Here is a 27,810-nt window from a genome sequence, read left to right as displayed (position 1 = left end):
ATGTGACAGAGACCTATTATCCTCAACCTTCTCCTACAACACTGTCACAAAGTCCTGAGAAATTTATCTCCAAAATGTCTCCAATATCTCCCTCCAAATCTGAGGGATAGATTTGAGAGTTCTCAAATCTCCTCTCTCTCTGCCACCATTGTCCTAATTCATAATTTCTCACCAATACTATTACAATAACCTCCTAAGTTCTGTAGTGTAGTGGTTATCACAGTGGCCTAACTATTACAATAACCTCCCAATTAGTTTCCTTGATTCCCATCTGTCCCTGCCAAGAGTGATCTATTTAAGAGACTGAAAAACAGCAATACATGAGCATTAAGGCAGCAGGACCAGAAGTTTTCTTAAGGAATGAATGAGCCCAGTATCTCTGTAGACAAGTAACTTAAGATTGATAGTCTTTATAGTTTCAGTAAAATGGAAAACAGCTTATCTACCCAATGTGTACAGATAAAGAGGAGAGGGCACAATTGTCCACAGTTGTGGACAATTCAGAGAAACAGCATTATCATATAGGACAGCAATACTGGATGATTAGATACTTGGATTATATGATTGTAAAGAGTGAGCCTTATAAGACCATGTGTTAATTTCCTACTGCTGCTATAATAATTTACTTCAAAGTTAGTAGCTTAAAGCAATAAAAATTTACTAATCTTAATATTCTAGAAATCTGAAAAGAGTTTTACTGAGCTAAAATCTGGAAGCCCTTGGGAAAAATCCATTTCCTTGCCTTTTCCAGGTTTTCTAGAGTCCCCTCCTGCATTCCTTGGCTTGTGGCCCCCTTCCATCTTCAAAGCCAGCAATGGCTAGTCGAGTCTTTCTCACATGCTATCACTCTGTCACTATCTCTTCTGCCTCTCTCTTTCACCAATAAGGATCCTTGCCATTAAACTTGCCCCAACCAAATCAAGGATAATCTCCCCATCTAAAAATCTTTAATTTAATCACATCTGTAAATGTAAGCTAACCCATTCACAGGTTCTAGTGATTAGCATGTGGACATCGTGGGAGGGGAGGGCATTATTCAGCTACAGTTTACTTCCATAATTTTTCACTAGAAATGCTCCACAATCCCAGAAATAGGAATAAAGAAAGTAAATAGCAAGAGTGATTTAGGATTGAATGTTAAAGATACATATGATCCTAAAGAGAGCAATATTAAAATGATGGGCTTGGCTTCAGATCAAATGGTTATTTAATCCAGGCCAGTTATCTTGCTAACTCCCTCATGACCTCAGTAGTGCTCTTATCTGGGCTCCTTTTTCTGATAATCACCAGGGGATTGAGACAAGACTGTTCAGACAGATATGAACATATGCTACTACTGAAAACACTGAAAGTACTTCTAAGTCATTTAAAGAAGGCATTATGTCCGAATAGAAACCAGTAACAGTGCCTAGACATTCTATGCTTAAATAGTTTTTTTTAAAGTTTTCTATATGTTGCATAAGGTTAATTAAGAAACATCAACATATGTGCTATACTCTCAGACTGTGTAAGATTTCAACTAATCTTTATATACCTAGATAAAGGCTTTTAACAAAACCACCTCCCACAGTTACAGTTTATGCTAACAAGGAAGTAACTACAAGCATGTTTTAAGCAAATGGTTACTACAAAAGACTTTATTTAAAATAAATTAGCATTAGATTTTTAAAGGTTTTTCTCCATGTCCTGAAATAATTTATATATTTTTTCCTTTTTCTGACGTAGGGTAATGTGGCAGATTCAAGTTCAGATTATGAAAATTACAATTAACATATAAGGAAAGAACTTGATTGTAATTTCACCCCATGTGTATGATTGTAGGGTGGCTGCTAGGTGATTGGCAACTCACACAAAAGATGAGTATTCCTGCCCCCACTATCCCTCCCACCCTTCTCATCTGAGGGTGTTTAGGAGATAATAAGAGTGAAAGTCACACTCTTATGAGGGTGTTTAGGGTGGTAATAAGAGTCATAGTCACATAGGCCCATGACAACAGCTGACAAACCAGAGAAGGAGCTAAGTAAACAGCAGATGCAAAGAAAGTTCTGCTTCCATTTTTACATACAGTGGATCCTCATTATTCATGGATTCCATACTTGCAAATCTGCCTACTTGCTAAAATTTATATGTAACCCCAAAATCTAACAGTTATGGTGTGTTAAATAAGCTTCATTCAGGCATGAGTTATAGTGATACTGGCTGTGATTTCACCATTAATGTATCAATAATATATACTAAATTAGGTGTTTTAAACAGAAACACACATAAAAGAAGGTTATGTATTGATTAGTTGATGGAAATGTGACCAGAGACTGTCAGGAACCTAGCTCTGTATTTCCCCAGAATGTGGGACATACTACCATAAATAATGAGAATTGACTATATTTTAATTGCTGCTCAACCTTTACTTTCCATAGCTGTGGTCCCTAACAATGTAGAATACATCTCCATCAGAAAAGAAAATATATTTTTAAAAAATACTGTTATAGACTATGTCAGCATAGGCTGAACCAGGGGAGGGAGGACTGGAGAATAGGTAGAAATTGATATTTACTGACTGCCTCTCTCCTAAGCTAATAATCTCCTTTAATCTTTATAGTAATTCTCTGAGGTGACCTTTGTTATTCTCATTTTACAGATGAGGACACTGAAGTCCTGAGAAGTTAAAGCAAAAGGTCACACATTAGTAAGTAGTGAAGCTAAAATTCAAACAAGGATCTAACTCACTGCACCCAACCTCTGACCCACATGATGGGCACTGGGCTCTGAGAATATGGCTCTCTGCCTGTTCATGAGGAACCCAGACCTAACACAGACACATTAACTCCTGGGTTTCAGAAGACTATAATTTCCCTTTACCCTCTCTACCCACAGGTCAAATATACTAAAGAGATTTATAACCAGAAAATGTGTCAACTGAGGCATCAAAACTTTATTAAAGAAATTGGAAGGCACCAGCATAGTTTATCTAAGAATGCAGGCATGTAAATTCTATCCCATAAGAACCAAAACAAATAGAAGAGATTGCCCATAATTATGCATTTAAAATTTATCAGAATTAATCTCTTGATGGGTATACTGTAATTAATATATATGATTTACATATATATGTGTGTATGTATATATATATATTCTGGCTATATCTTTTCAAATTTGTTGAAGAAAATGAGAAAATTTTATATTCTAAAACGAAATAATAAATAGTATTAAATAATTAATAGTACCTAGCAAAATGTCTTACTAGACTAGGCATTTAACAAATCAACCAAACACATGGACCTATATGTTTATTTTAGTTATATCTAAGTACATCTTCTTCTTTTATTATTGAGTAAACCATTAACAAACATACACTAATACACAACTTCCTAAAATTACACATACTTTGTTTATACAAAGTGTTTCACTAGGCAAAACATCTAAGAGTAATAATAATATTTAGTATTTTCATCATGAAATGTTTTCTGAAAGAAATGAGATTCTGTTAAGACTGTGCTTAAGGAAGAACAGGTTAAGAAATGCAAATATAGGCCGAGAGCACGATGGCTCAGACTTGTAATCCTAGCACTCTGGAAGGCTGAGGCGTGAAGATCCCTTGAGCTCAGGAGTTTGAGACCAGCCTGAGCAAAAATGAGACCCAGCCTCTACAAAAAATAGAAAAATTAGCCAGGTGTGGTAGAGCACACCTATAGTCCCAGCTACTCAGGAGGTTGAGGCAGGAATATCTCTTGACCACAGGAGTTTGAGGTTGCAGTGAGCTATGATGCTGCCTCCATGACCTAGTGCAAAAAAAAAAGAAAGAAAAGAAAAAGAAATGCAAATACCTGTGAATAAACAAACATACGCTCACCAGAATAAACTAAATCTACTCAGCCAGAAAGGCCAATGTCTAGAATTTGTGCATATTAGAACTTTGCACTTCATTTTATAAGAAAGGAAGACATGACAATAAAAAGGGAAGTAATAGAACTTATTCAAATAAAATTTCAGCATTTATAGATTTGGCCTAATAGGATTAATGTAAATTTGGCCTAATTTCCTATACATCTACTGATGATCTGGAAGTGATGAAGAACTGCAGTGTAATTTATGAATGGTATGGTTTAGATGTAAGTGTATTAATATTATTGAATTAGAAAGTGGAATATTTTAATCCCTACAGCAACTTCCCATTAACTAAAATAACTCTGTCTCCAATAATTTAGAATAGGAATTTCTCCTAATATTTTACTAAAATTATCAATTTTGTTAATAATTTAAATGCTAACAATGTACTTTATGGATGAAATGTTTTACTTTCAAACCACAGACCTCTATATAGAGATGGTACATACAAATAAGAAGTGCAGATTAGCAAATTAAAAAATCATTAGGACAAATGGCCAACAAATATATGAAAAAATGCTCAACATCACTAATCATCAGAGAAATGCAAATCAAAAAGCACAATGAGAGAACATCTTATACCAGTCAGAATGGCTATAATTAAAAAGACAAAAAAATATTGGATGTTGATAAGGATGTGGAAAAAAGGAAACTCTTATACACTGGTCATGTGAACTGGTACAGCCACTATGAAAAACAGATTTCTCAAAAAACTAAAAGTAGAATTATCATTAGATCCAGCAATTCCACTATTGGGTACATACCAAAAGAAAAGAAGTCAATATATCAAAGGAACACCTGCACTCACATGTTTATTGCAGCAGTATTCACAATAACAAAAACATGGAATCAACCTAAGTATACAACAATGGATGAATGGATAAAGAAAATGTAGTATATATACATAATGGAATACTATTCGGCCATAAAAAGAATAAATTTGTCATTATTTGCAGCAACATGAATGGAACTGGAGGTCACTATTTTAAGTGAAACAATCCAGGCACAAAAAGACAAATATTGAATATTCTCATTAATATGTGTGAGCTAAAAAATTTGATCACACGGAGGTAGTGTAGGAAGATAGATAACAGAGACATGGAAAGGAGGAAGGATGAAGAGAAGTGGCTTAAAGGGTATAAAGATACCCTTAGACAGAATTAGACAGAAGGAATAAATTCAATGTTTGATAGCAGAATAGGGCAACTATAGTTAAACAAATACATATTGTACTCAGGGGATGGACACCCTAAATACCCTGACTTGTTCACTACACATTATAAACATGTAGCAAAACTTCACATGTACCCTATAAATTTGTACAAATAAAAAATATAAAGAAGTTAAAAAAATTAAAGTCAAAGTCAAAATCATAAGAATAATATCTCCTTTATAATAAACAGGTGACACATAGTAAACAAGTCTAAAATATACAAATCCCATATATTATTGTTGATCACTGAGTCTTTTGTTTTCCCATTTACTATTGCTTCTTTGGTAGTTTCAGCTTTCATTTATATCACAAAATGACAGTAAAAGATACAGGACAAAAAAATTCATATATTCAACTACTTTTTATACATTCTTGTTAAAGTTTTGGTAGGAAAGAAAGATGTAATCATTAATGAAATACAGCATACAAATGACAGTCACTCACTGAAGTAGTTAATAAAAAGCTATTAGAATAAAAGATTTCCTAAAATATTTGTTCGAATCTCAAATGTTAAACATACCAAAATATTATAACCGACAATCCCCAACTTGCAAAGGTCAGTGTTTCGAAAATTCATTTTTATATATTAATTGGCAGTCATAGAATATTTTCTATTAATATTTTAAAGGACTGTTAAGTTCCCAGGTCAATCTAAAAAAGCCCATATGGCTCAGATCAGACTTGAAATGTAGAATATAAATCTGATAGTAATATTTTCCCCACATCAAATTACCAATTATAATACTTTTTTAAAAATCTTGAATTCAGTTGACAATTATCTCCCTCTGGAGTCTATTCCCAAAAAGGGGTGTGGGTCACCAATTCTGACAGGTTTACTTAAGGTCCTTTCATTCATAAGTGGCCTACAGAATAGAAACTTTCTATGGTGAAAAAACAAGTATGGCATTGTGAATTTCCATCATTCATATCAATATCATTTCATGGCATAATCTTCAAATTTATTTGGATGCTCATTAATAAGTGATTTAAAAAAATATCTCATAAGATCAACAAAAGGGGTGGAATTTACAGTATTTTACAAATCTTCTCCTGACCTCATTACCTCGTACTGTCATTCAGAACCTAACTGGTTTTACAGACCCAGATTAGTTTTTATTCTCCTCTCAAACTTAAGATACAAAATGTTCAGAAATACCCATAATTTTAAAAGTTAAATATAGGCTATTTATTGATTAATTCAATTAAAATGAACAGACTACTGCAATCACATATTTCTGCTGAACTTTCATCCTTCATATTGCTTTTTAAGACACCAGCAATTACAGGATGGTGAAAATTTTCCATAAACAAAACAGAACAGAGAGAGAGTAAAATACTAATAGATAAAAACAGAGAGAGAGTAAAATACTCTCAAAACAAAACAGAGAGAGAGAGTAAAATACTAATAGATAAAAACAGAAAAACTTCCGACTCACTGCCTTCAGGAATGGGGTCTAAGCAACAATCCAATTAAGAAAGCAAGCAAAGGAAAAACATTTAAAATCACAATAGTAGTAACTTTCACACCAAGTATGGCAATCTCTAAATCAATGCAATTAAAAATGTTAAAGTCTGGAATGACTAAAGTTGTTAATAAAAACATGAAAATATTATGACATTTATCTGAGAACACACACTAAAAAATAGCTCTGTTACAAAGTTACCAAGCCACAGTTACAAAATATACAACCTATAAACCCAGAAGATTTTACAGTGTGGCAGAGAGGCATATTGGTCTCATTCTTATCAAAAATCTGTGAATCAGATGGAGAGTAAAACATGGTTCCAACATGGGAAAAAAAAACCCAACAACTCTGTGTCCTCTTATCAAATAAGCAATATTAGAAAGAAGGAGACACAGGAAAGAGAGACCTGCTAGTGTAGCTGCCCTCTCCTAGACCAAATCGGAGACCTGGGTTTGAATGCAGGTTCTACCAATGACATCTTCAAATGACTTTGGGCTTTCAACTTCCATACCTATAAAAATGAGAAGGTTAGGATGGTCAGAATCTAAGCTTTCTACCAGCTCTAAACCTTTAACTCTAAAAGCAATTCCTTTTTAGGTTTGTAGACAATTATTAATAGGATATCATGCTTTTCTGTCCATTAGTAAAACACAAGAAATTAATCCAAACCACTCAACTATTGACTAAAAGATTACACAAGCTACTGCTACAAGCATGGCAAAGCTGCAATGTAACAATGAAGAAAAAAAAGATGCTGCATTCAGCATGTACTAGTGCTAGGCTGAAAGACAGCCAACTGGTATGTTTTATGAAGCTACTTAGAACTCTAGTTCAAAAGCCCAAGTTATAACCCAAACTGAATATTATTATGAAACAGTATCTAGGTAATTCAAACAATCCAATTAGTGAAAAATAAGTTTTATTTGATGCAGAGAAAATAGGATTGTTTGAAAATTTCACTGGTTTTGGTATTATATAAATACATTCTGGTTTTAGATACAGTAAAAGCAGAGTCAGTATTAAATGATTTATCATAAGACTTTTTTATACTTGTTAAGAAACTATTATATTAATTACATACATTTTAAAATGACAAAAGCTATATATTTTAGACAAAGAGCTTTATGTTATTTTTACATCAAAAGTATAAGTACATTAGGAAATAATATAGATTTTTTAAAGCACTTTATAGCAGCCAATAAACATCTAAATATTTAATAATAATTTAACTCAGCTGAAATGATCTATCATTTCAGAAGAGTAGGAGACACAATTCCTCAAAAATATTTTCTCTACTGCATAAAAAAAATCACTTGGTATATCATCACCACTATCATTTTCAATAAATACTTATTAAACTTTTATACTATGTACAAAGCATTCATATTAAGGTTATATGAAATAAAAGATACAGTTCCTACAGCTGAAAAATGTCCAGTCGCATTAACAAACAAGGTATTTTGGGGCCAGGCATAGTGACTCATACCTGTAATCCTAGCACTTTGGGAGACTAAGGCAGGAGGATCACTTGAGTCCAGGAGTTCAAGATCAGCCTGAGGGACAACACAAAACCCTATCTCTACAAAAAATAGAAAAATTAGCCGGGTGTGGTGGCACTCGCATATAGTCCCAGCTACTCAGGGGGCTAAGGGAGAAGGCTCACTTAAGCCCAGGAGTTTGAGGTTGCTATGAGCTATGATGATGCCACTGCATTCTAGCCAGGTAACAGAGTGAGACCCCATACCACACCCCCCAAAAAGAAAAGAAACAAAGTATATTTATAAACACAATAAACAGTATTTGCAAATTTAGAATAAGAAAAGCCCAACAAGGTCCACATGGTCATGGCAGTTTTAGGTGGAAAGGCCATAAGCTGGGTATTAAAAGAGGACTTGATGCTAAGCACAGAGAACATGAAGAAAGTACTTTCTGTTCTTTGGAAACTTAGACTCTACCTTATACTAAAAATGACATTCCAAAGCAGGTGCTACTTCCATCACTAGTGAGAGGGGTCATCAAGATTACAGAGCTGGGTGTTGGAGAAGATTTCCTTGTGGAAAGCTATGGTAATAGGAGCCTGTGCCTTCAAGGGAGAAGGATGCTTGTCCTAAACATAAAGCCTGGGAGAAAAGGCTTTGAGACCCCTTGAAGAGCCTGATATGTGTGCCAAGCACTTTGAAGAATCTACTGACCTGGCACCTGATTCATTTGCAGAAAATAAAAAGGATGAAAAGCTGGATGTGAGAACAAGAGAGATGGTTGAACTGGAACCACTCTATAGTTTGTGCAAAGAATGAGTGCCTTCTGTGGACCAGATGTGGGCCTTATGGGAGAGAGACAGAGCCGGTGGGGATGGGGTCATATGGGTCCCTCTAAGAGGGTCATCTAGACTTTGCACAGACCTCAGCAAAATGAAGATGGAGGCACTGCTAGCTCCCAGAGGCTGAGGAAGAATGCAGCACCACTGTCAAGGAACCTGAGGTGAAAATCTCAAACAACTGAGGTGGGAGTTAGAGGATCTAACAAGTAAAAGAATGAGCTTTAAACATCGAGCTTCTTCACTAATCAAGTAAAAGTTTGCTCCTCCTTTTTCCTCTCTTCCTTTCTTCCTTGTCCAACTTTGAAGGGGTGAGAAACCAGCACTGGCAAGACAAAGGAGGAAGAAGAGAAAAGCCAATAATGCTCCCCTTCCCCAATTATTGGCCTCCCCCTTGCAACAGACAGAGTGAGAGAGTGATTGTGAAAGAAGAAGCTTCATCTTTATTTCAGGGTTGGTCTGCAGTTTTTACTTGTTGGCGCTGGACAATTTAATAATCAAGTTGAGATTTTGCAACTCAGCTACCAAAGGACGATTTGTATTATCAATATCATCAAAGAGCAACCAGAAAAGTTTGTCCATGGCAGAGGATGAACCAGCCTCACAGAGTAAATTGAAAAGGACAAAAAGGGGGAGAAAAAGTAAATTGAAAGTGACAGAAATAAAGCTGTTTATAATTATGTCCCACAAGGCCCCCTTTTCAACCTAATGCACTAAACGCGTCAACACACTGGAGGGTACGGAAGTACACGAATATGGTTTTATAAAATAGAACTGAATCCATCCAGCTTATCTGCCTATTCTGAGATGGTTCAGATATTAACATTTCCAGAAATATACCACAACATAGCTCAAGAATGGAATATTCATTCTTAAAAACTTGACATGAGTGACCTAAATACACTAGCCTCACTTTAAAAGGCAGAGACTGTGTCTTGCTCCCTGCTGTAGCTCTAACGTTTAGCCAAGTCCCTCTTACATAAAAGGTGCTTTAAAGAACTGCTGTTCTTACCATGAGGAGGCTGCTATGTTAGGCTCTTAGGAAATACGATCTGAACAAATACATATACAGCCAACCTTCCTTTTCAGTTAAAAATATATTGAGCTTTACTATGTACAAAATTATAAAATTGATTAATTTCATGCCTATCATAGGCAGCCAAATCTCTGAAACTTGCATACTGTATTTGCAGTACTATATTACAATGAAGAATAAGTGTGAAACCTTTAATATTTGATATTCAAATAGAAGAAAAATGACTCTTGTATATATTTTTAGAGTTTAGCAGAAAACCCTCAAAAACCCCACTATCACATAATGCTATTATTTATTATAATAAATATAATGCAGAATTTATTTTATTTTAAAAATATATTACATATTTTACTAACACTTTGTTCATATATGTCTTTTCAGTGCTAGCCTGAATTAAGAGCCTATTATGTGCCACATACAACACATTGCCTTCATAAAACTCTCACCCCACCACTTACTAGTATTGTGACCTTGAGTAAGTCACTAAGCCTTAAGCCTCAGTTTCCTAATCTTTAAAATAGGGATGATAAAACCTATCTTAGAGAATTGTATTGTATGTGGCACATAGCAGGCTCTTAATTAAGGAACCTGAAGTGAAAATGTCAAGCAACCGAGGTGGGAAGTAGAGGATTCACAAGTGAAAGAATGAGCTTGAAACATCTGCCAAGGCTACAAAAGCACTGAAGTGAGATAACCATCTAGCTTCTTCACTGATCAAGTAAAAGTTTGTTGCTCTTTCCTCTCTTTCCTTCTTCCAACAGTGTGTCAGATTCCCAAGGCATGCTCTTAGTTGTTCTGTTGCTATAATGCTGACAAGCTCTGATTCCTTTCCAAAAGAAATAAAATGCAGTTTTCATGGTTACCTTTATGATGTTCAATTATGCAATATAAGCTAGTGTTAAGTTCTGACAATAGTTATACTAACATACCTCTGCTGATAAGAATTTATTAATAAACTTCACAAGTGAAAATTCTATATGGCAGATACTAGTAAAGTTTATAACAGTGTGTGTGTGTGTGTGTATGCACACTCATGATGTCATGCTTATGGTATGATATTCACAACTTATTGTATGTGACCGCAAAATTTGACAGTTTTCAAAATGTCAAATAAGGGAAGCAAGATTTATTATGTTTTCAGAAACTGAAGGGTGTTGGTTGCAACAGTCCTATTATCAGATTGTTTCATTCTCAGGCCTTATCTTAGCAAATAAAGGCAAGAGATAGGGGTGGGAGAACCCCTAGATTTTTCAGTATAAGTCAATGGTTCTTAATGTGGGATGATTTTGCTCCCACTACCCTGCCCCACCCTGGGAGAATCTGGTAAAGTCTGGAGACATATTTATTGTCACAACTGCAGGAGGAGAGAACGTGCCACTGGCACCCATTGAGCAGTGCCAAATATGCTGCTAAACATCTCATAAGGTAGAAAACAACCCACCAATAACAATGGAATTATCTTGTCCAAAATGTCAATAGCGTGAGGTTGAGAAACCCTACCTAGTACGTGGGATTAAATGTCTGAGGCACTTATCAGAGGGGGTGCAGTTTTAGAGACTGTAACTACAAACAAGAAATCAGAGAGTTTAACACCCAGTAAAGATAAGGTGTGGCCCTCAAGGGGTGTGAGAGCACTGGCCTGGGAGCATCCTGTTGTCTCATTAGATTTGAGGTGGGCTGTATAACAGGATAATGTGATAGGAGCTTCCATTCAATACTCCCATTTTACCAGTGGTGCTGAACTGTTTTTTTCTGATAAAAGAACAGGAAATTGAAAAAGTCTAAGTAGAAAGGATAAAAGTTTACTGAAGAGAGGAAAAACAGCTTTTTTATTAAACAGTACACAGTCCCAGTACCAACTTATTGACTATTTTATTACTTACAGCAGGGGTCTAGAGGGTAACAATCTAAAATAAGAACAATGGGTGTGTGAACACATCATAAGAGAAAATCAGAATAAATATTCATGTGCTTCATTCTGGACATCAGTATTCTGAAGATCAACACTATGTATTGGCTTTTAGCCCCACATGTGTAAATGCTCTGATAATATACTACTATTGTTCCTTCTTAGATCTTCCTTTCCCTGAATTTGGGGACCCTCTGTCACAAGAGGAAACAGACCTCTGAGATGGTGCTGACATAAAACAAAAACCAAACAAAACAAAAACCAAGGGAAATTCACAAAATGTTTCCTCGTTTTGAATGGTTGGGTTTTACCGTTATGCTCCTTCTTTCTTTAGTTTTTGCATGTTTTCTTTCAATTCTCAATCACATTTCTTCACTAAAACCTTTAACCCTCTTTTCATCCCCTTTTCACTCCTATTTTCCTCCTTTCCTCCCTTCCAATTCTAATGCCTTATTATACTCTCTAAAAAGTGCCAACTAGTGATGGAATTACACAATGAGAATTTCGGAGTCCAGTCAGGCTGTAGAGGCTATGCTGTAGTAACTCCCACAATGGCCACTTCTCTTCAGTATGCTGACGCTCCTAGCAAGTGGTTCGCAAACTAGCTTAAACACTTTAAGGTACACCACATCTGCTAACTTTCAGCAACCACAAATCACTTCTCTTCTCCCTGAAGCGTTTATTGCTAGATTGCATGTGAGATCTCGACAGAGCAATATAATGCATCTGAACTGCTTTTGCTTCACGGACACCAACTCTTCTTCATTATCAACGTAAATTTGAAGAAAAGCTCACTAACTTAGGTATCATCCTAAACTACAGTTGGCCAAATTCGCAGGCTATTTGCTCCTTGAAAAGTATCTTCTGATAGACTGAAACATTTAACCAAATGCAAACACAGTGTGATTCATCTAATAAGCCTTGTTTGACATTTTGTCACGTTGAGGAATGACTCATTAAATCCCCAAAATGGCATGCAAGGTATGTTTTACTCTCCAACATTCCTGTGAAAGTTTATTCTCCTCTTAACTAAGTAACCAATAAAAGATACTGATTAATTCCAGGGATTTCAGGTCATATTAGGTAAATACGGTACTGTACATCTTAAGTACAGGAGAGTGATGCCTCGTGGAGCCTTGGCAGATGCATGAGAGCAGAAGTAAGGTGATTTGTTATTGTGGAATAAAGCAAGTAAATCCTAACTTGTTCGGTGCTGGCTAACCCCTAAAGAGCAAGGAGGGGCAAGTCCCATAATCTCGGCCGTGCCGCTGTGCTGCCTAGTTTAAATTCACGTTGCCAGCGTTCCGCCGAAGTTTGCAGGGTTTTGGAGGTAAGTCTCCCCCGGCTGTTGCTTCTCCGGAAGGGACCCCTTCAACTCGCCCCCGGGACCGGCGCTGGCTGCCTCACGGGCGGGCCCGCCCCGCCGCCGCGCCCCTTACCTTGGTGAGCTGGGCGATCTTCTTGCTCATCTTCATGTGCATGTCCTGGCTGTAGTCCATGCTGTGCCCCGCCAGCTGCGCGGCGGTCGGCGAGGGCGCGAATTTGGCCGCCCCGGCGGCCGAGCCGCCGTAATAGTGCGGCTGCCAGCTCATGCCCGGGGTCGCCATCTTTCCGACAGACCCCGGCCGGGGCACCTGTCCCCGCGCTCGCGGGGAGGCCCGCGGGGCGGCGACGACTGGGAGGCAACAGCCGGGGCGGCCGCTTCCCGACCCGACACCCGGCGCCCCCCAGCCTCAGCCGCAGGCGCCGCCCGCCCGCGCCCCCCGCGGTCACCCCCCGCCAGGGACGGGGCGGTCCGGCCGGCCAGGGGCCGCAGGGACAACGGCGCGGGGCGGACGCCTGGGGTCCAGCGGCGGCGCCCCGGGGTCGGGCCCGCTGTCGCCTGCAGCCAAGCCCGCGCCCGGAGGGGGCGTCGGGGGCTCCGCGGGTCCGGCTCGCAGCCGGCAGCCGGGGCCAGGCGAGACGGCTGCAGCTGAGGCTGCGGAGGGAGGAGGAGACGGGGCGGGCCGCAGGGGGAGAAGGCGGGGACATAGAGGAGGACGCGGGAGCCGTGGAGCCGCCGTTACCAGGACGCGCGGCCCGCGGAGCGCGCGGGGTCGGCGACGTCATTTCCCCGCAGTCGAGCCCCGCCCCGCGCCGCCGCGCCAGCGCCGCGCCCCCGCGGCCGGTGGGGGCGCCCCCCTGAGGGCGCACCGCGGCGGCGCTGCGCGGGCTTTCGGCTGTGGCCGGTGGCACCCTGGGAGCTCCGGCGCCGGCGGCAAGCCAGAGCGCCGAGCGTGCGGCCTTGTGTGAAAAATTCGGCCGGAGAAGAGGGGGCTGTGGTCACCTTCGGCCAACAGAACGCGTGCCGGTTTACACAGCCTTCACGTGCATCCTCGAGAGTGCAGGGCCCCAAGAAGTGGCTCTTCCCCAATAAGACAGGCAGCCTCACATCCAGTTCACTTCCCACGAGGACCAGAGACGTGAGTAGTGAAGTAGCAGCGTAATACCTGCCGTGACCCTTCCTTCCAGACTCACACTCGTGTGTTACATTGCCACAGAAATGCTTCCAGATCAGTTGGAATTCCAGAAGGGAAGATTTAAATTGGTTATATCTTTTCCCACATGCTAGGTAGTCAGTCCACTTCTAACAGACCTTCCAGAAAAGTTGTCTATTCCAAGTTTCTGAATAGGGTAGATGGCCAGAAACAAGTATCATGCAAAGTTTTGCTCCCTTCTTAAGCACTAATGATTAAATGAAATTAAAGAGAATTAGGAGCTAGTGTTATTTCATCAAATTCTAGGCATGGAAGATTCACAAACATTTTAGAACTCTCATATTCTTTATATTCCAAGCCAAAACGTATGCTCAAAAGGCTCACTATGTTTCACTAAATTTGTATAGCCAAATCTTACTACAACAAGGTGTTTTTGTTTTAGTCACTATAATACAGTGAAAAGAGCATGGGACTGGAAATAAGGGCACCAATGTGTAGCCTCGGCTGAGTCACTGAACCTGTTCACCCCTAAAGTGCTTCCTCTGAAAAGAGGCAATATTGTCAACATCTTCTAGCTCTGACTTGGTAGTTAGAAGTTATGACCCCGGTCCACTGGTAATTCACACTGAACCCCATCACATGAGTTTCTGCCATTGCTCTAGGGCATAGCCCAAAAGGAGCCTTTCCTAAATGCTATGCTCAAAAGACACCCACTGTCATTCCATAAATTTAATATTTTTACCTTACTACAATGGGATAAAACAGGTCATTTGATATGAAATTCTATTTAAGTATTGTATAGAAACATAAAGAATAATGTACAGGTTGAGTATCCCTTATACAAAATGCTTGGAACCAAATGTGTTCAGATTTCAGATTTTTAGGACTGGAATATTTACATTATACTTACCAGTTCAGCATCCCAAATCCAAAAAAACCAAAAACTGAAATGCTTCAATGAGCATTTCCTTTGAGTGTCATGTGGGTGCTCAAAAAGTTTCAGATTCCAGCATTTTAGATTTTCAGGTTTGGGATGCTAAACTGGTAAAACACCAATAATCCCATTGTCCAGAATCTCACCTTTTAAAAACCTAGTAAAGGAAGTAGGTGTACAATAGAAAAGGATAGAAACTAGTTAAGCAAGAAATCTTTATTTAGTGCCTGTTTGTCTCATGAAATTGTTTATGCAGAAATATTGGCTGCTGTGGTGTTCCAGGTGCTTAGGCTGCGGTGATGACTAAGGAGCAATTTCTGTCCTGAATAAATTAACAGTCTCATGGAGAAGACAAAGTAAAGAATAAAGTGCTACACAGTGAGGTGTGAAAGGACTCCAAGAAGGGCACTTAACCTAGCCTTAGGGTGTTAGAGAAGGCTTCACACACACAAAAAGGTAATGTTCAATGCTCAACTGTACTCCTGGAGGGTGGATGAGTTTTTCAGATAAAGACGATAGGAAGGTAGACCTTAGGAAGGTAGCTCTGTAGGTAGCAAGAGAAAAGCCTGGAGATTAGATGAGAGCATGACTTGTTGAGGGAACAGCAAGTGGTACAATACGGCTAGAGTAAAGTTTTGACTGGGATGTCAGAACATGAGGTAGAGCAGGTACCAAGATTACTCATTGGAGGTGGGGGCTTATATACCTTGATTAGGGGATTAGAACTTTATTCTGAAGGTAATCATGAGCTGTTGAGGGTTTAAAGCAGGGAAATGAGACAATCAGATTTGTACTTTAGTTACATAAATCTTTTGATTGTGGAAAATGGATTACAGGGGCAATTTAATAGACAGAGTGACTAGTGCTATTTGTCTACTGCACTTAATTCAGGTGAGAGACAATGAACCACTGACCTAAAATATGGCAGTGAGAATAGAAAGTGATGATATGAAACGTCCATAAGGTAAAACAACATGGAGGATGAGGAAGAGAGAGCTGTCAAGAAGCTCCAACTGAGACAGAATAGAGAAGGAGGGACAGGTTGGGGAAGATAATTACTTTGATGTAGAACACCTTAATGTTTAAGATGCCTATGGGACATCTCCATGGAGATGTTCAGTTGCAATTGGATATAGAATAGGTGAGGTAATATCGTAATCAAATAAGAATACAGCAAGAGAAAGTAAATATTGCTTTCAAGAGGAGACCAGAGCCATGGGTATGTGAAAAGAGGTGTCAGTTTAGGTAGGTCACCATCTATGACATTCTAAAACTTCTCTTTAAGGAGGAATCATAACCAATGGATGGAAGCATCATACTCAAAGTAATAATGAAATGAATTCATTGTAATGCAGAACTTTGACACAGCAGGATGGAGGTAGGACAGAGGAACAAGCACTGAAAGCAGGTAGAGAAATGAGCTGGAAGTAAAAAGAATTATTGACTATTAGAGCCGTAATGGAACTTCAAGTCCAAACTTCTTATTTTATACATGTTGATAATCAGAAAGGTTTAGTTGCCAGATTTTCAAAACCAATTAGTAATAGAGCTAGAATTATGAGTAGATATGTTAAACCTCAGTCCTTTCTGATTTAGTAAATAATAGATTAAAGCTGTTTATAGGAGAATATCTGTTCTGATATGCTTTGGCTAGAAATATCTTTATAGTAATATTTTCATATACTAATATTTCAATTAAGATTTATACATGCTTGCTCAATTGTTAGAAATGGTGGGGGGAGGGAAGAAGAAAGGTGATGGTGGTGACTGCAAAAGCTGATTAATGATGAAGCTAATGAAGCTTGCATGATTTCTTATGAGGATCTTAGCATAAAATTTAGTAGAAATTAATAAAAATAACATTCTTTATATATTTTTTTCTTAAGCCTCCCAAATTATGTGTGTTTCAGGCCCCAGAAAACCAACCTTAACCCCAAGCAGTAGCATTTAAATTTAAGAATTAAAATTAGGATTGAGATGTGAACTCAAAAGTTAGTGTACCAAAAGCATAGGTAACAAAGAGAAAACTAGATAAATTGGACTTCAAAATCAAAAATTTTTGCGCTTCAAAGTACATTATCAAGAGAGTGAAAAGGCAACCCAAGGAATGTGAGAAAATATGCACAGATCATATATCTTATGAGGGATTAATTATAATATCCTTAATATCCCTTATACTATCCAAATATATAAAGAACCTCTAAAATACAACAACAAAAACAAACAACCCAATTAAAAAATGGACAAAGGACTTGCATAGTCATGTCTCTGAAGAAGATATACTAACAGTCAATAAGCACACAAAAAGATGTTCCACATCACTAATCATTAGGGAAATGCAAATCAAAACCACAATGAGAAACCTTCACATCCATTAGGATGTCTACTCTCAAGAAAACAAAACAAAAACAGAAAATAAGTATGGATGAGCCTTAAAGGCATTATGCTAAGTGAAATAAGCCAGTTACCAAAGGACAAATACTGTATGATTTCACTTATGGATTAAGTATCTAGAGTAGTCAAATACATAGAGACAGAGAATAGTGGTTGCCAGGGGCTGGAGGGAGTGGGGAATGGGGAGTTATTATTTAATGGGCATGAAGTTTCAGTTTGGGAAGACGAAAAGTTCTGGAGATTGGGTGGAGGTCATGGTTGTACAGCAATGTGAATGTACTTAATGTGCCAAATTATACATTTTAAATGGTTAAAATGGTAAATTGTATGTTATTTATATTTTACCACAATAAAAAAAGTGGTCACTGCTTTCATCAATGAAAGATACCCTTGCTACTTATGGGAGAACCATTCCAGATGATAGACAATCAGAGAATGCTGTTCCGTCAACCAACAGGCATTTATTGAGCGCTTCCCTCCTGGAGGGGAAACAACCATTTCCTACCTGAGGCCGTGGTTAGCTAATGAGGACATCTGGATAGAAGGTTTGAAAGAGGGAAGAGGTGGGGGAAATGTTCTTCTTTCTCCTTTTTTTTATTTTCTTTCTTCCCATTTGAGCCAGAAGAATCATGGAGATCAAGTTAGGCAATCAATTGAGAGTGATACTAAATATGTACAAAAGCGCCTAGACTAAATATCTACAAAAACCTCTATTGGGGTTGGCAAGGTGATCGCCAAGGTTCTTTGGAGTTCTCTTCTGTTTTGCATCACAATGTTAGGCCTCTTAGAAAGATTCAGTACTTGATTGGAACTCCATCTGAGGCCATTCTACAAGGCTTATTGGCATAAGGGACTCAGTATCAATTTAGACTGTATACAAGCAACTGAACTCCAATGGCATCTATAAACACACCTGCTTTGTGTAAGACTTCACAGAAATACAGAAACTATTTTCAGTTAACCAGTTTCCAAATGACAACTCTTCTCTTGGTACAAGTTTCCATGTATAATGGAAAGGGATTTTGAAGCTTGATATCCAGGGTCTGTTTAGGCCACCAGCTACCTCTTTTTCTCCATCTGTAAAATGAAGACATTGGACTAAATGATCTTGAGGGTTTCTTATATTTCTCACGTATCACATGTTGAATTATTTCATATTTTTAGAAAAGAATTTTGTTATATATATTTGGATATACCACACACCAGTCATGCTGGAACCCTCATTTCCTAACACACTCACCAAAGCATGGTACACAACATAAGCCTAAATAAGATTGTAGATTTCTTTAGATAAGTGGTTATCCAGATGGCTGCAAGCAGGTAGACACCATTATAAAAGAGTTTGACTACCATTTGTTGATTTCTTATTATGTGCTTTCTCTTTTTCCTGTTCCTTTCCTATGAGTTCCGAAAACTCACTTCTGTCATCAATCAATAATGGTATTGAATACCTTCTAAAATGCTTGATATATAATAAATGCACAATAGATGTTTATTTCCAATTTTTAGTTAAATTCAATTTCTCTACCAAAACTATTATTAGCTTTTACTTTATTAACAAAATCAAACCTTTCCTTTCTATAAATATGACCATCAACCAGCAGTCAACTGGTTTATCCATCTGCTTTGGGTTCTTCTGAAAGCAGGGACTGAATTAAGTAGTTTACTTGCCAGATGATCTTGAAAAGCAAGAAGCTGAGAGATGAGAAGGAAAAGCATTAAAGGATACATTATTGATTTAGCTACCACTTTGGTCAATTGGGACTTAGTCCCTGTAGGGACTCTCTGAGGAACTGTGTAGTCAGAAATCTCAGAATTTTTCCTCCCAGTGACAAAAGGCTGATGTATTTATCCACTAACTCCCCTCACTCATTGGTTGAGGGTGGCTTTCAGGGGACTTAACTCCCCTGTATGTCTGGCCATTCAGCTGGGCTCAGTGAACTCCTGTGGCTTTGGTGAGAGTGGTGAGTCAGGAAGACAGAAAATGCATGTAGCAGGCATTTGAGGGGAAGCTGTGGCATGCATAGGAACTGTCCAACACCTTTGCAGCTGAAATAAAAAGAAGTGGCACAGGACACCAAAAGTATCTCCTACAGTCTATCCGTTGAAACTTTCAGATCCATTTCTGCCCTATATAAAATTCATTCTGTCACCAGTTCTTGAAGGTCATAAGCAGCTGCTAATTCTCAATTGAACTCAGAGAACTCAGCTGCTAATTCTCAATTGAACCAGAGAGTTAGTGTAGCAAGCAGATGCCCCTTGCTGCAACTGCTCCAAAGGCCATAATTGATATTTATTAGGGTTTTTTTTTCTAGATTTTCACAACCCATTCTAGATTTTCCTCCCCCTTGGTGAGTACTTCAGCTGATGCAATGTATTAGCTTGGTGGGGAGATCCAAGCCTTCATCCTTGAGAAATCCAAGGCCTTGGTTGGCTTGCCTGTGTCAGGCTGAGGTTGCTATAATTTTTTATTCAGTGCTTTTGTCAGGCATAAAAGAACAAGGGGAATCCAAGTGTATCTTTTGATATCTAGAAATACCCTTCCATACTTCCATTATTTAGCAACAATCCTAGGTGCTCATGATAATCAGGATCAATTACCCTGCCGATATTAAAAAATGCCTTTCTTTTTCTAGTAGTCCTTTGACATAAAGAGCCAAGGTCAACAGGTGGTGGCCGTGGCTATAGGTTCTGTGAGACCCTTACAGTATCCCCTAGTTGATGTGATTTTCTCCCTCCCACACCCAATAGTAATGAAGGCCTATAGTCTAACAGAGCCTAAGGATGTGGAAATAGGAAGTGCAAATTCTGCAAGTGGGTCACTGAGTACATGGTAAGAGGAGCCATTTCTGCTTCTCCACCTTGGTTTCCAGTCTCATGTATACTAACTATTGGGTCCACAGCACCATATATCTGACATTGGCTCAGTGAATATACCACATCTTACAGGACAACTCCCAGCTATGCAGGATGTTGTCCCTAATCTAACTGAGCCCTTAACGGTCCTTTCCAACATTTTGTCACACCAGTAACCTGTGCATAATGTGGTATATGGTAGGAACGGTGGATCACCATAGCTTTGTGCCCATGTTGTCTTGTCATACCTCCTTTGCTGTGGGTCCTTTGGTCCACAGTAATGCTATGCAGAATACCATGTCAGTAAATAAAGCATTCTGTAAGCCCTCAGATAATAATCCCAGAAGCTACTCTATGGGCAAGGAGGACAAACACATATCCAGGATAGGAAGTAATTCCAGTAAGGATGAATCACTCCCTCTTCTAGAGGGAGGAGGGGTGAGGGATCTGATGTAATCAATTTTCCACTAAGTGCCTGGTGGTGTCCTTCAGGATTGGTACTCTATCCAATACTCATTATTGGTCTTTGCTGCTGAAAAGTCAGAACTTCTGTAGAAGCAGTAGCAACGTCAGCTTGGTGAGAATGAGCCGATATTGCTAGGGCCTGGTATGGCCCTTATACCTGCCAACAAAGCTGCTATGTTCATGGGTCCACTGCACTAGCATTGGAATGCCAAGAACAGAGGCTGGCTGACATCTACCCAAGGAGCATCGTGTCTACCTTGTTGATAAAAGCCTCCTCAATGATGAATGCTTTCCAGCAGACATTAGTGTGAGGCAAAAAGATGTGCATATTTGTTTCTACTCTCAGAGATATATCCACAAAAATATGTTTTTTTCTATTATCATTATTGTTATTATTTTGAGATAAGAGTCTCATTCTATCACCCAGTTAGAGTGCAGTGGCATCATCACAGCTCACTGCAACCTCAAACTCCTGGCTCAAGTGATCTTCTTACCTCAGCCTCCCGAGTAGCTGGGACTACAGGTGCTAGCTACGACGCCTAGCTAATTTTTCTATTTTTTTGTAGAGACAGGGTCTGGCTATGTTGTCCAGACTGGTCTCGAGCTCCTGGCCTCAAGTGATCATCTTGCTTTGGCCTGCCAACATGCCAGGATTACAGGCATGAGCAACCATGCCCAGCCTATTATTATTTTTAATTGACACAAAATAATTGTATATATTTGTGGGGTATAATGTGAGATTTCATTGCGTGTAATAATGCCTAATGATCAAATCAGGGTAATTAGCATATCCATCACCTCAAACATTTACCATTTCTTTGTGTGGAGAACACTCAAAATCTACTCCTCTAGCTATTTGAAAATATGTAATAAATTGTTGTTAATTATAGTCATTCTACAGTGTTGTAGAACATAAGAACTTATTTCTCCTGTCTAGCTGTAATCTAGTATCCATTAACCAACCTCTGGGCATCCTGTCTCCCCACTACACTTCCCAACCTCTAGTAACCATTGTTCTACTCTCTGCTTCTATCCACACAACTCTTTATACTCAATATTAGAATCTTGCTCATTCTAGGTCCCTAACCAGTCAGCCAAGCAGGTCACCACTGCACAGGAGAAGCATACATATCCTTACATCAGGCTAGTTTATTCATACACTGAGTGTTCTGTCCCAATCTGTGCCTACAGTGAGGATTTTTTCTTACTAGTTTATTTTAGGGGCTGTGAGTGGGTATAGTGGACCAGTAGACCACTTTTGCTTAAACCAACACATTGAGTCAATTGACTTTTAAAACAGGCCTGTGGGCTTGACGGCTCACCCCTGTAATCCTAGGACTCTGGGAGACTGGGGTGGGAGGATTGCTTGAGGCCAAGAGTTTGAGACCAGCCTGAGCAAGAGCGAGACCCCATCTCTACTAAAAATAGAAACATTAGCTGAGTGTGATGGCACATGCCTGTAATCCTAGCATTTCGGAGGCCAAGGCAGGAAGATTACTTGAGCCCAGGAGTTTGAGGTTGCAGTGAGCTATGATGATGCCACTGCGCTCTAACTAGGGCAACAGAGCAAGACCCTGTCTAAAAAAATAAAAATTAAAATTTAAAACAGGCATGGATGTTTTGGTCACAGGGAACATCTCATGAGGCCATAGGTGTGGACTGTTGGAGAAGCACTGGTACAACACAAGTTGGTGATGTGGGAATCTGGTCATCTTTTTGTGAAACTTACTTGGACTTGCTTGCTCAGGCCTAACCCTGTATGTATCATTTCCATCATATGATGGATTGCAGCTGTGCAAGCTCAACTTATAACCCAGATGATTTAACAGTACACAGTTCACAGTGGGCATCTCCAATTGCAAATATTGATGTCCCATGGTCAGGCACTCAGTCTCTCATGGTACCCTGTAGCATACCAGAAATTACTTTTCAAACAGTGAGCAATTCTCTGTAGCAGGAGGCATGTCTTGACTAAGAATCCTAGAGCTCTCAGTTGCCACTCTTCTTTTGAATACCTCTAGCACCACTCAATCTGTTGTCTCATATAGTCCTAGCCACAAGGAAGCGTGCGCCATTGCCTGAACCTGCTGCAGAGTCCTCTATTGCTTTGTGTCCCACTTGAAACTGCCAAACTTCTGAGCCACTCAATAAATGGGTTGGAGTAGTATATCCTGTGTAGTATCTACTGGCCCCCAAATGAAAAGAGACCAAACTTGTGCAATACGTCTTTCTAAGTGTTAGGAATACAAAGTTCAATAACTAACTATATCCATTCACTTATGCACTCAGGGCTTGGGATAATGACCACAAGATGGCCTGTAAACCCATTTTAAATCCCATAAATCCCATAGGAGATACTACACAGGAGATAGTTTGTGATAAGACTTCATTTATTCTTTGTCCTCATTAAATCCCTACTTTATTAATGGTGCCATGATTGCATTTGGGTCCTTGTTATCAGTGTCACCTCAGATCCCATATCTAAACAGCCCTTAAAAAGTCTGGGTAAATAGTCATAGGTCTCTTTGGGGTAAGAACTGGAGAGTTAGTGTATATATTTACAATGGGATTGTAGGATCTTTCATCGAGAGGATCAGGCTTCTCCTTCAGTCATTGGCTCTGGGTCTGATAGCTGGCTCAGATCTGAAAACTCAACAGAGAATTATCATTATCTTTTTCTATGGTGGTTGCCAAGCCTAGCCTACTGCTCACCTGCTTTACATTTTTTTCTGATTGCCAAAGTCAAGTAATACTTTTGTAGGCTGTCTATCTATCTCATCCCTAGGGACACAAAGCTCTATTAACCATTACCCCCAAATCCGTAGGGGTCCAGCACCCTGGTTACCCCTCTAGTCTTGTTGCCCATCTGGCCTTTGATGTTTAAGTGCAATGACCTAGACTCTAAACTCATGGAATTCTTTCATTTCCATTGATCCTAGGAAGCCAAATTATATAGCAGCATTTTCTTCTCTGAACCCTGATTCACAGACTCTGGCCTTTTTTTATATAAAAAAAAAATGCTAGTGCCTTTCTTATTGTCCTAGTGAAGGGAGTATCTTGGGAAACATAGGCAATGGGTCTCACATAAAAACCTCATTCTGTTATGCCTACATCCTTGAGACTTCTGACCTGTTTCCTAACACTGGAAGACAGCTCTGGCATCTCTACGTCATTTGTCATGTCCATGTTTCAAGGCACCATTTTAGCAGTTTGTCAGGACAAACTCTGGGTGTCCTCAACAGGATGCTAAACGCTGAATCATGAGAGAATGTTCGAAGCCATTAAACTCTCCGCTACTCAGCCTTATATCCCACCGCCCTATTCAGTTTAACACCTTCCAATTAATTCCCATAGATCTTTCCCTCTTTCCTGTCAGAATTGTTGTGTATTTCTTTCAGTAAGTTTTTTGTTCCCACAGCAGAGACTGCACCTCCCTCTCCTGGTATGCTAGAACTTGACAGTCATCAATCTGCAAGCAATTAGGGGAGTCAGTGGAGGGGATCCCAAGAAAGATTAGCATCATCTTGCAAGACATTCAACTCCAGGAGGTTTTCATCTTCTCCAGACAAGGAAAGGCTGTTGTCCTCTAGCAAGGGGGAGGAGATTGGCTTCCACAGCCAGAGCATCTAGGGTTCAAGGTCCTCATCCATATCCTCAGAGATGCCTTCATCCCGAGGCCCAGGGTCCCACTCTTTCCCTGTCAACGCTGTTACTGTAGCACAGATCTTTAACACAGGAGACCTGCAAGTTCAGTCTCCTTTGCCATTCTGCCACCCCTAAGATTGACTTCTGAGTCTGATTTTTAGTACACACTGCCCTTTTGCTGCAGGGTATCCTCGCTTGCTGTCAAGGAGGATTTCTGACTTTCTTAGAATGCCTTGAGTTGATAGTTGGCCGAACTGAACTTGTCTTTGTCTTTAAGGCATTCTTCAAGGCTTTTAAGGTAGTTCACAAAAGCCAGCCAATTCCACTACTCCTATAATCACCATTGCGCCTTTTCTTTCCAGTATTAGCGATGTTATATAAGCAAAGCTCCCCCTTCCACCGCATCCTATCCACTGCAGGTGAGAGCTGGATAATTATGCCAGAAGTTATCAACACCACAATTACCACCAGCAGTGGAGTTTTTGTTTCCGCTTTATTGGTGAGCAAACCATTTCCAGAATACTATCCTGAGTGCCTTCTTTCTAGTATTACTGTCTTAGTTTGGGTCCACCCAAAAGCAGAGCCTGAGGTCGCGAGTTGAGTTCAGGTAATTTATAATATTTGCGAGATGACGCCAGAAGGTAGGAAGGAGGGAGGAAGCTTACTGAGAGAAGGAAGATGGAAAAGTCAAGAAAGGGTGTGCTATTGAGCTAACTACCACTGTGGGCAACTGGACTCGAGCCTTCTGAGGATCCTCTGAGGAGCCACGTGGAGTATACTTGAGAATTGTCCCTGCAAAGCACGGGAGGCTGAGGCATTTATCCCCTGGCATCCATGCCCTGTTGGTTGAAGATTCTCCTGGGGGGAGGGAGCATTTCTTCCCTATACTTTGGGCTCACCCTGAACCAGCTATATAAGCTCCCCCTGCTTCACAGAAAGGCTCAGGAAAGAAAGTCAGAGAGATGAAGAGGGCACAGGCAGTGGGACTCTGTCGGTGTGCGTGGAAAAGTCCACTACAGCTGCAGGAAAAGTCAGAGGTGGGATGAGTGGATGTGGAACAGTTGCTTCATCACCCAAGCCAGCCTCATACACCAGTGAATGGGTGAATGGTCTCCTGGGCTCCGTTAATTAAATATGCCCATCTCTTCTTTGCTAAGAACCCTACCTTAAAAGCCCTACCCATTCTTGTCAGGATAACCTTTGTCTCCTCAAAGTGAGAGAAGAGACAAGCCACGTGCATTTTATAAAGCTGGTGCTGAATCAGAAAAGATCCCAGCAAGAGGAGTTGCTGATTTCCTGTCAGGTGTTCTTTTTTTTTTTTTTTTTCTTCACTTTATATTAAGGTTATTGGGGCAAGAACTATCAGCAATTTTAACTGTCCAATCTCTTGCTCCTGGCCCCAAAATCTGGTGGCCAGGAGATAGAATTGTTCTCTACCTTTCATGGTATTCTCTGGGTGGGTCTCTCAGAGAAGATATTAAAGTATATAGATGAGAAATAGTATAAGTTCCTCTGTTCTTTTGTGACTTCTAGTCCATTTTGGGTCCAAGGGGGGCAGTTGGTTAAAGTAGCAAGATGTTGACTTTTCTGGGTTTCTTTTTCATGGTGAGTTCTTCCCTCACTTTGGATTTTGCCATGATTCTTATTCATACTTGAACCTGTCTGATTGTACCTCTCCTCAAAGTAACTCTTGTGTCATTGAGAACTCTTCAGACTATAGACCAAAAATCACTCCTTCAAAGCATTGGCATTGAGTGCCAGAGGAAAAAGGGTCCATACTGTGTATTTTGAATCCATGGCTTGAAAACAGTCTTCTCCACTTGCTGTCTTTATTGTCTCATCTCTCATGACACTTGCTTTCTGTCCCTGGAGTTGTCGTTAAGCTATGAAACTTCTACAGTTTGCAAAATTTGCAATGTGGTATATACTTTGCACACTTTGTAAATAGCACATACTTTGCACTACTTTAGAGGAATAGAAAGAAAGAAAATGATAATGCTAAAGAGTATTATTAGTATTGTTATTGGTCTAGGCTGAGATCCAGTATGGGAGTGATAGCACTTTGGATAAATGTTTGGATACACTTTTGTCTTCCCCATCTCCTCACACCAACCACCCCCCTCTTCTCCACTTGCTCCTCTCAGGTCCAGGTTTGTCCCTGACATTGGTATCGTGGGTTGGTCTCCAGGCAGCTCGTCCCAGTTCAGGACTTAGAGACAAAGCAGTGCATTCTGCACAGTCCTGCTTGAAGCTTCTTCATTTGAAGATTTTATTTTGTTGCCCTGAAGATGAGAAATGTGGTTAAGAAAGAGAAATTCAGAAAAGTACAAAGTGTGAGGCCCAGAAGAGGCAATAATGAGAAGAGTCCAGATTTAGAAAAATTATGTCTAAAGGAATATTGGGGTCAGAACAATGACGACATTATCTTCACTCCTTTCCATCTGGTGGTTCACGCTGTTCTCTCTCACCTCTGCCTCATGACTGGTTTTATTCACACGTAAAAAGTGCTACTGCTTTTTTCAAAAAATGTTTATTCATTTAAGAAGAAGAGCTTTCAATTCTCAACCTCTTTTCCTCTTCCCTCTTCCTGTTCTACTCTCCAGTTTCTCATGTTCCCCTTATAAAAAGAACGATTAAAAGTGAAGACTCAAACAAAATGTGAACCATCACCAACACACACCTATAAAAATAACTGAATTTAAAAAATGAAAAATAGATGTATTACTTTAGGTTTCACTCAAAGGCATACTCTGAGACAAGGATTTGGGTATAAGCAGTTTATCTGGGAGGCTGTGATATTATGATATATGGTATTGGTTTTTGTCCATGGTTCCTGGCTCATAACTCCCATAGCCCTTGTAATTTCCTAAGTGACTAAAGCAATAAGCATATCTTTTGTTAAAGTATTTGCCCTTGGTTCCTGAAGCAGCTTTAGAACAGCTTCAGAGTGATAAAGGTGAAAGACAGTCCTTTGTTATCATGTTGGGGCACTTTAGGCCTCAGAAATTGGCTTCAGAAAACAGAATCTCTCTCTCTGCCCTCCTGTCCTTTCACTTGCTGCTTTCTCTCTCCAAAAGAGCAATCTTCCCTGACATTTCTGTCTTGGAGCTGGCCATAAACAATTTTCTGATCTACCTTGTCTGATTGTAGGTCATAGGACCCCCATCTAGGAAGGGGTCCTGCCCCATACCCAGGAGACAGGAATGCTGCACA

The 27,810-nt window shown here is 39.6% G+C and overlaps 1 protein-coding gene across 5 annotated transcripts in view; it reads right to left on the bottom strand.

Moving 5' to 3' along the window:
• Window positions 1–27,810, bottom strand: part of FAM184A (family with sequence similarity 184 member A) — a 149,059-nt gene that overhangs the window by 80,192 nt on the left and 41,057 nt on the right. For 3 of the 5 annotated variants that reach the window (XM_076003027.1, XM_076003026.1, XM_076003028.1), the window contains exon 1: window positions 13,266–13,532. The exons of 1 other annotated variant lie outside the window; for it this stretch is intronic. In XM_076003027.1, the coding sequence (XP_075859142.1) occupies window positions 13,266–13,433 (168 nt within the window). In that variant the 5' untranslated portion in view covers window positions 13,434–13,532. Of the gene's footprint in view, window positions 1–13,265; window positions 13,789–27,810 lie in introns of those variants that run through there. One more of the 5 variants, XM_076003024.1, reaches the window with a different exon arrangement.

Source organism: Microcebus murinus, chromosome 5 (genome assembly GCF_040939455.1).
Source record: "Microcebus murinus isolate Inina chromosome 5, M.murinus_Inina_mat1.0, whole genome shotgun sequence".
NCBI classification, from domain to species: Eukaryota; Metazoa; Chordata; class Mammalia; order Primates; family Cheirogaleidae; genus Microcebus; species Microcebus murinus.
This window is presented reverse-complemented; position numbering and strand designations above follow the sequence as displayed.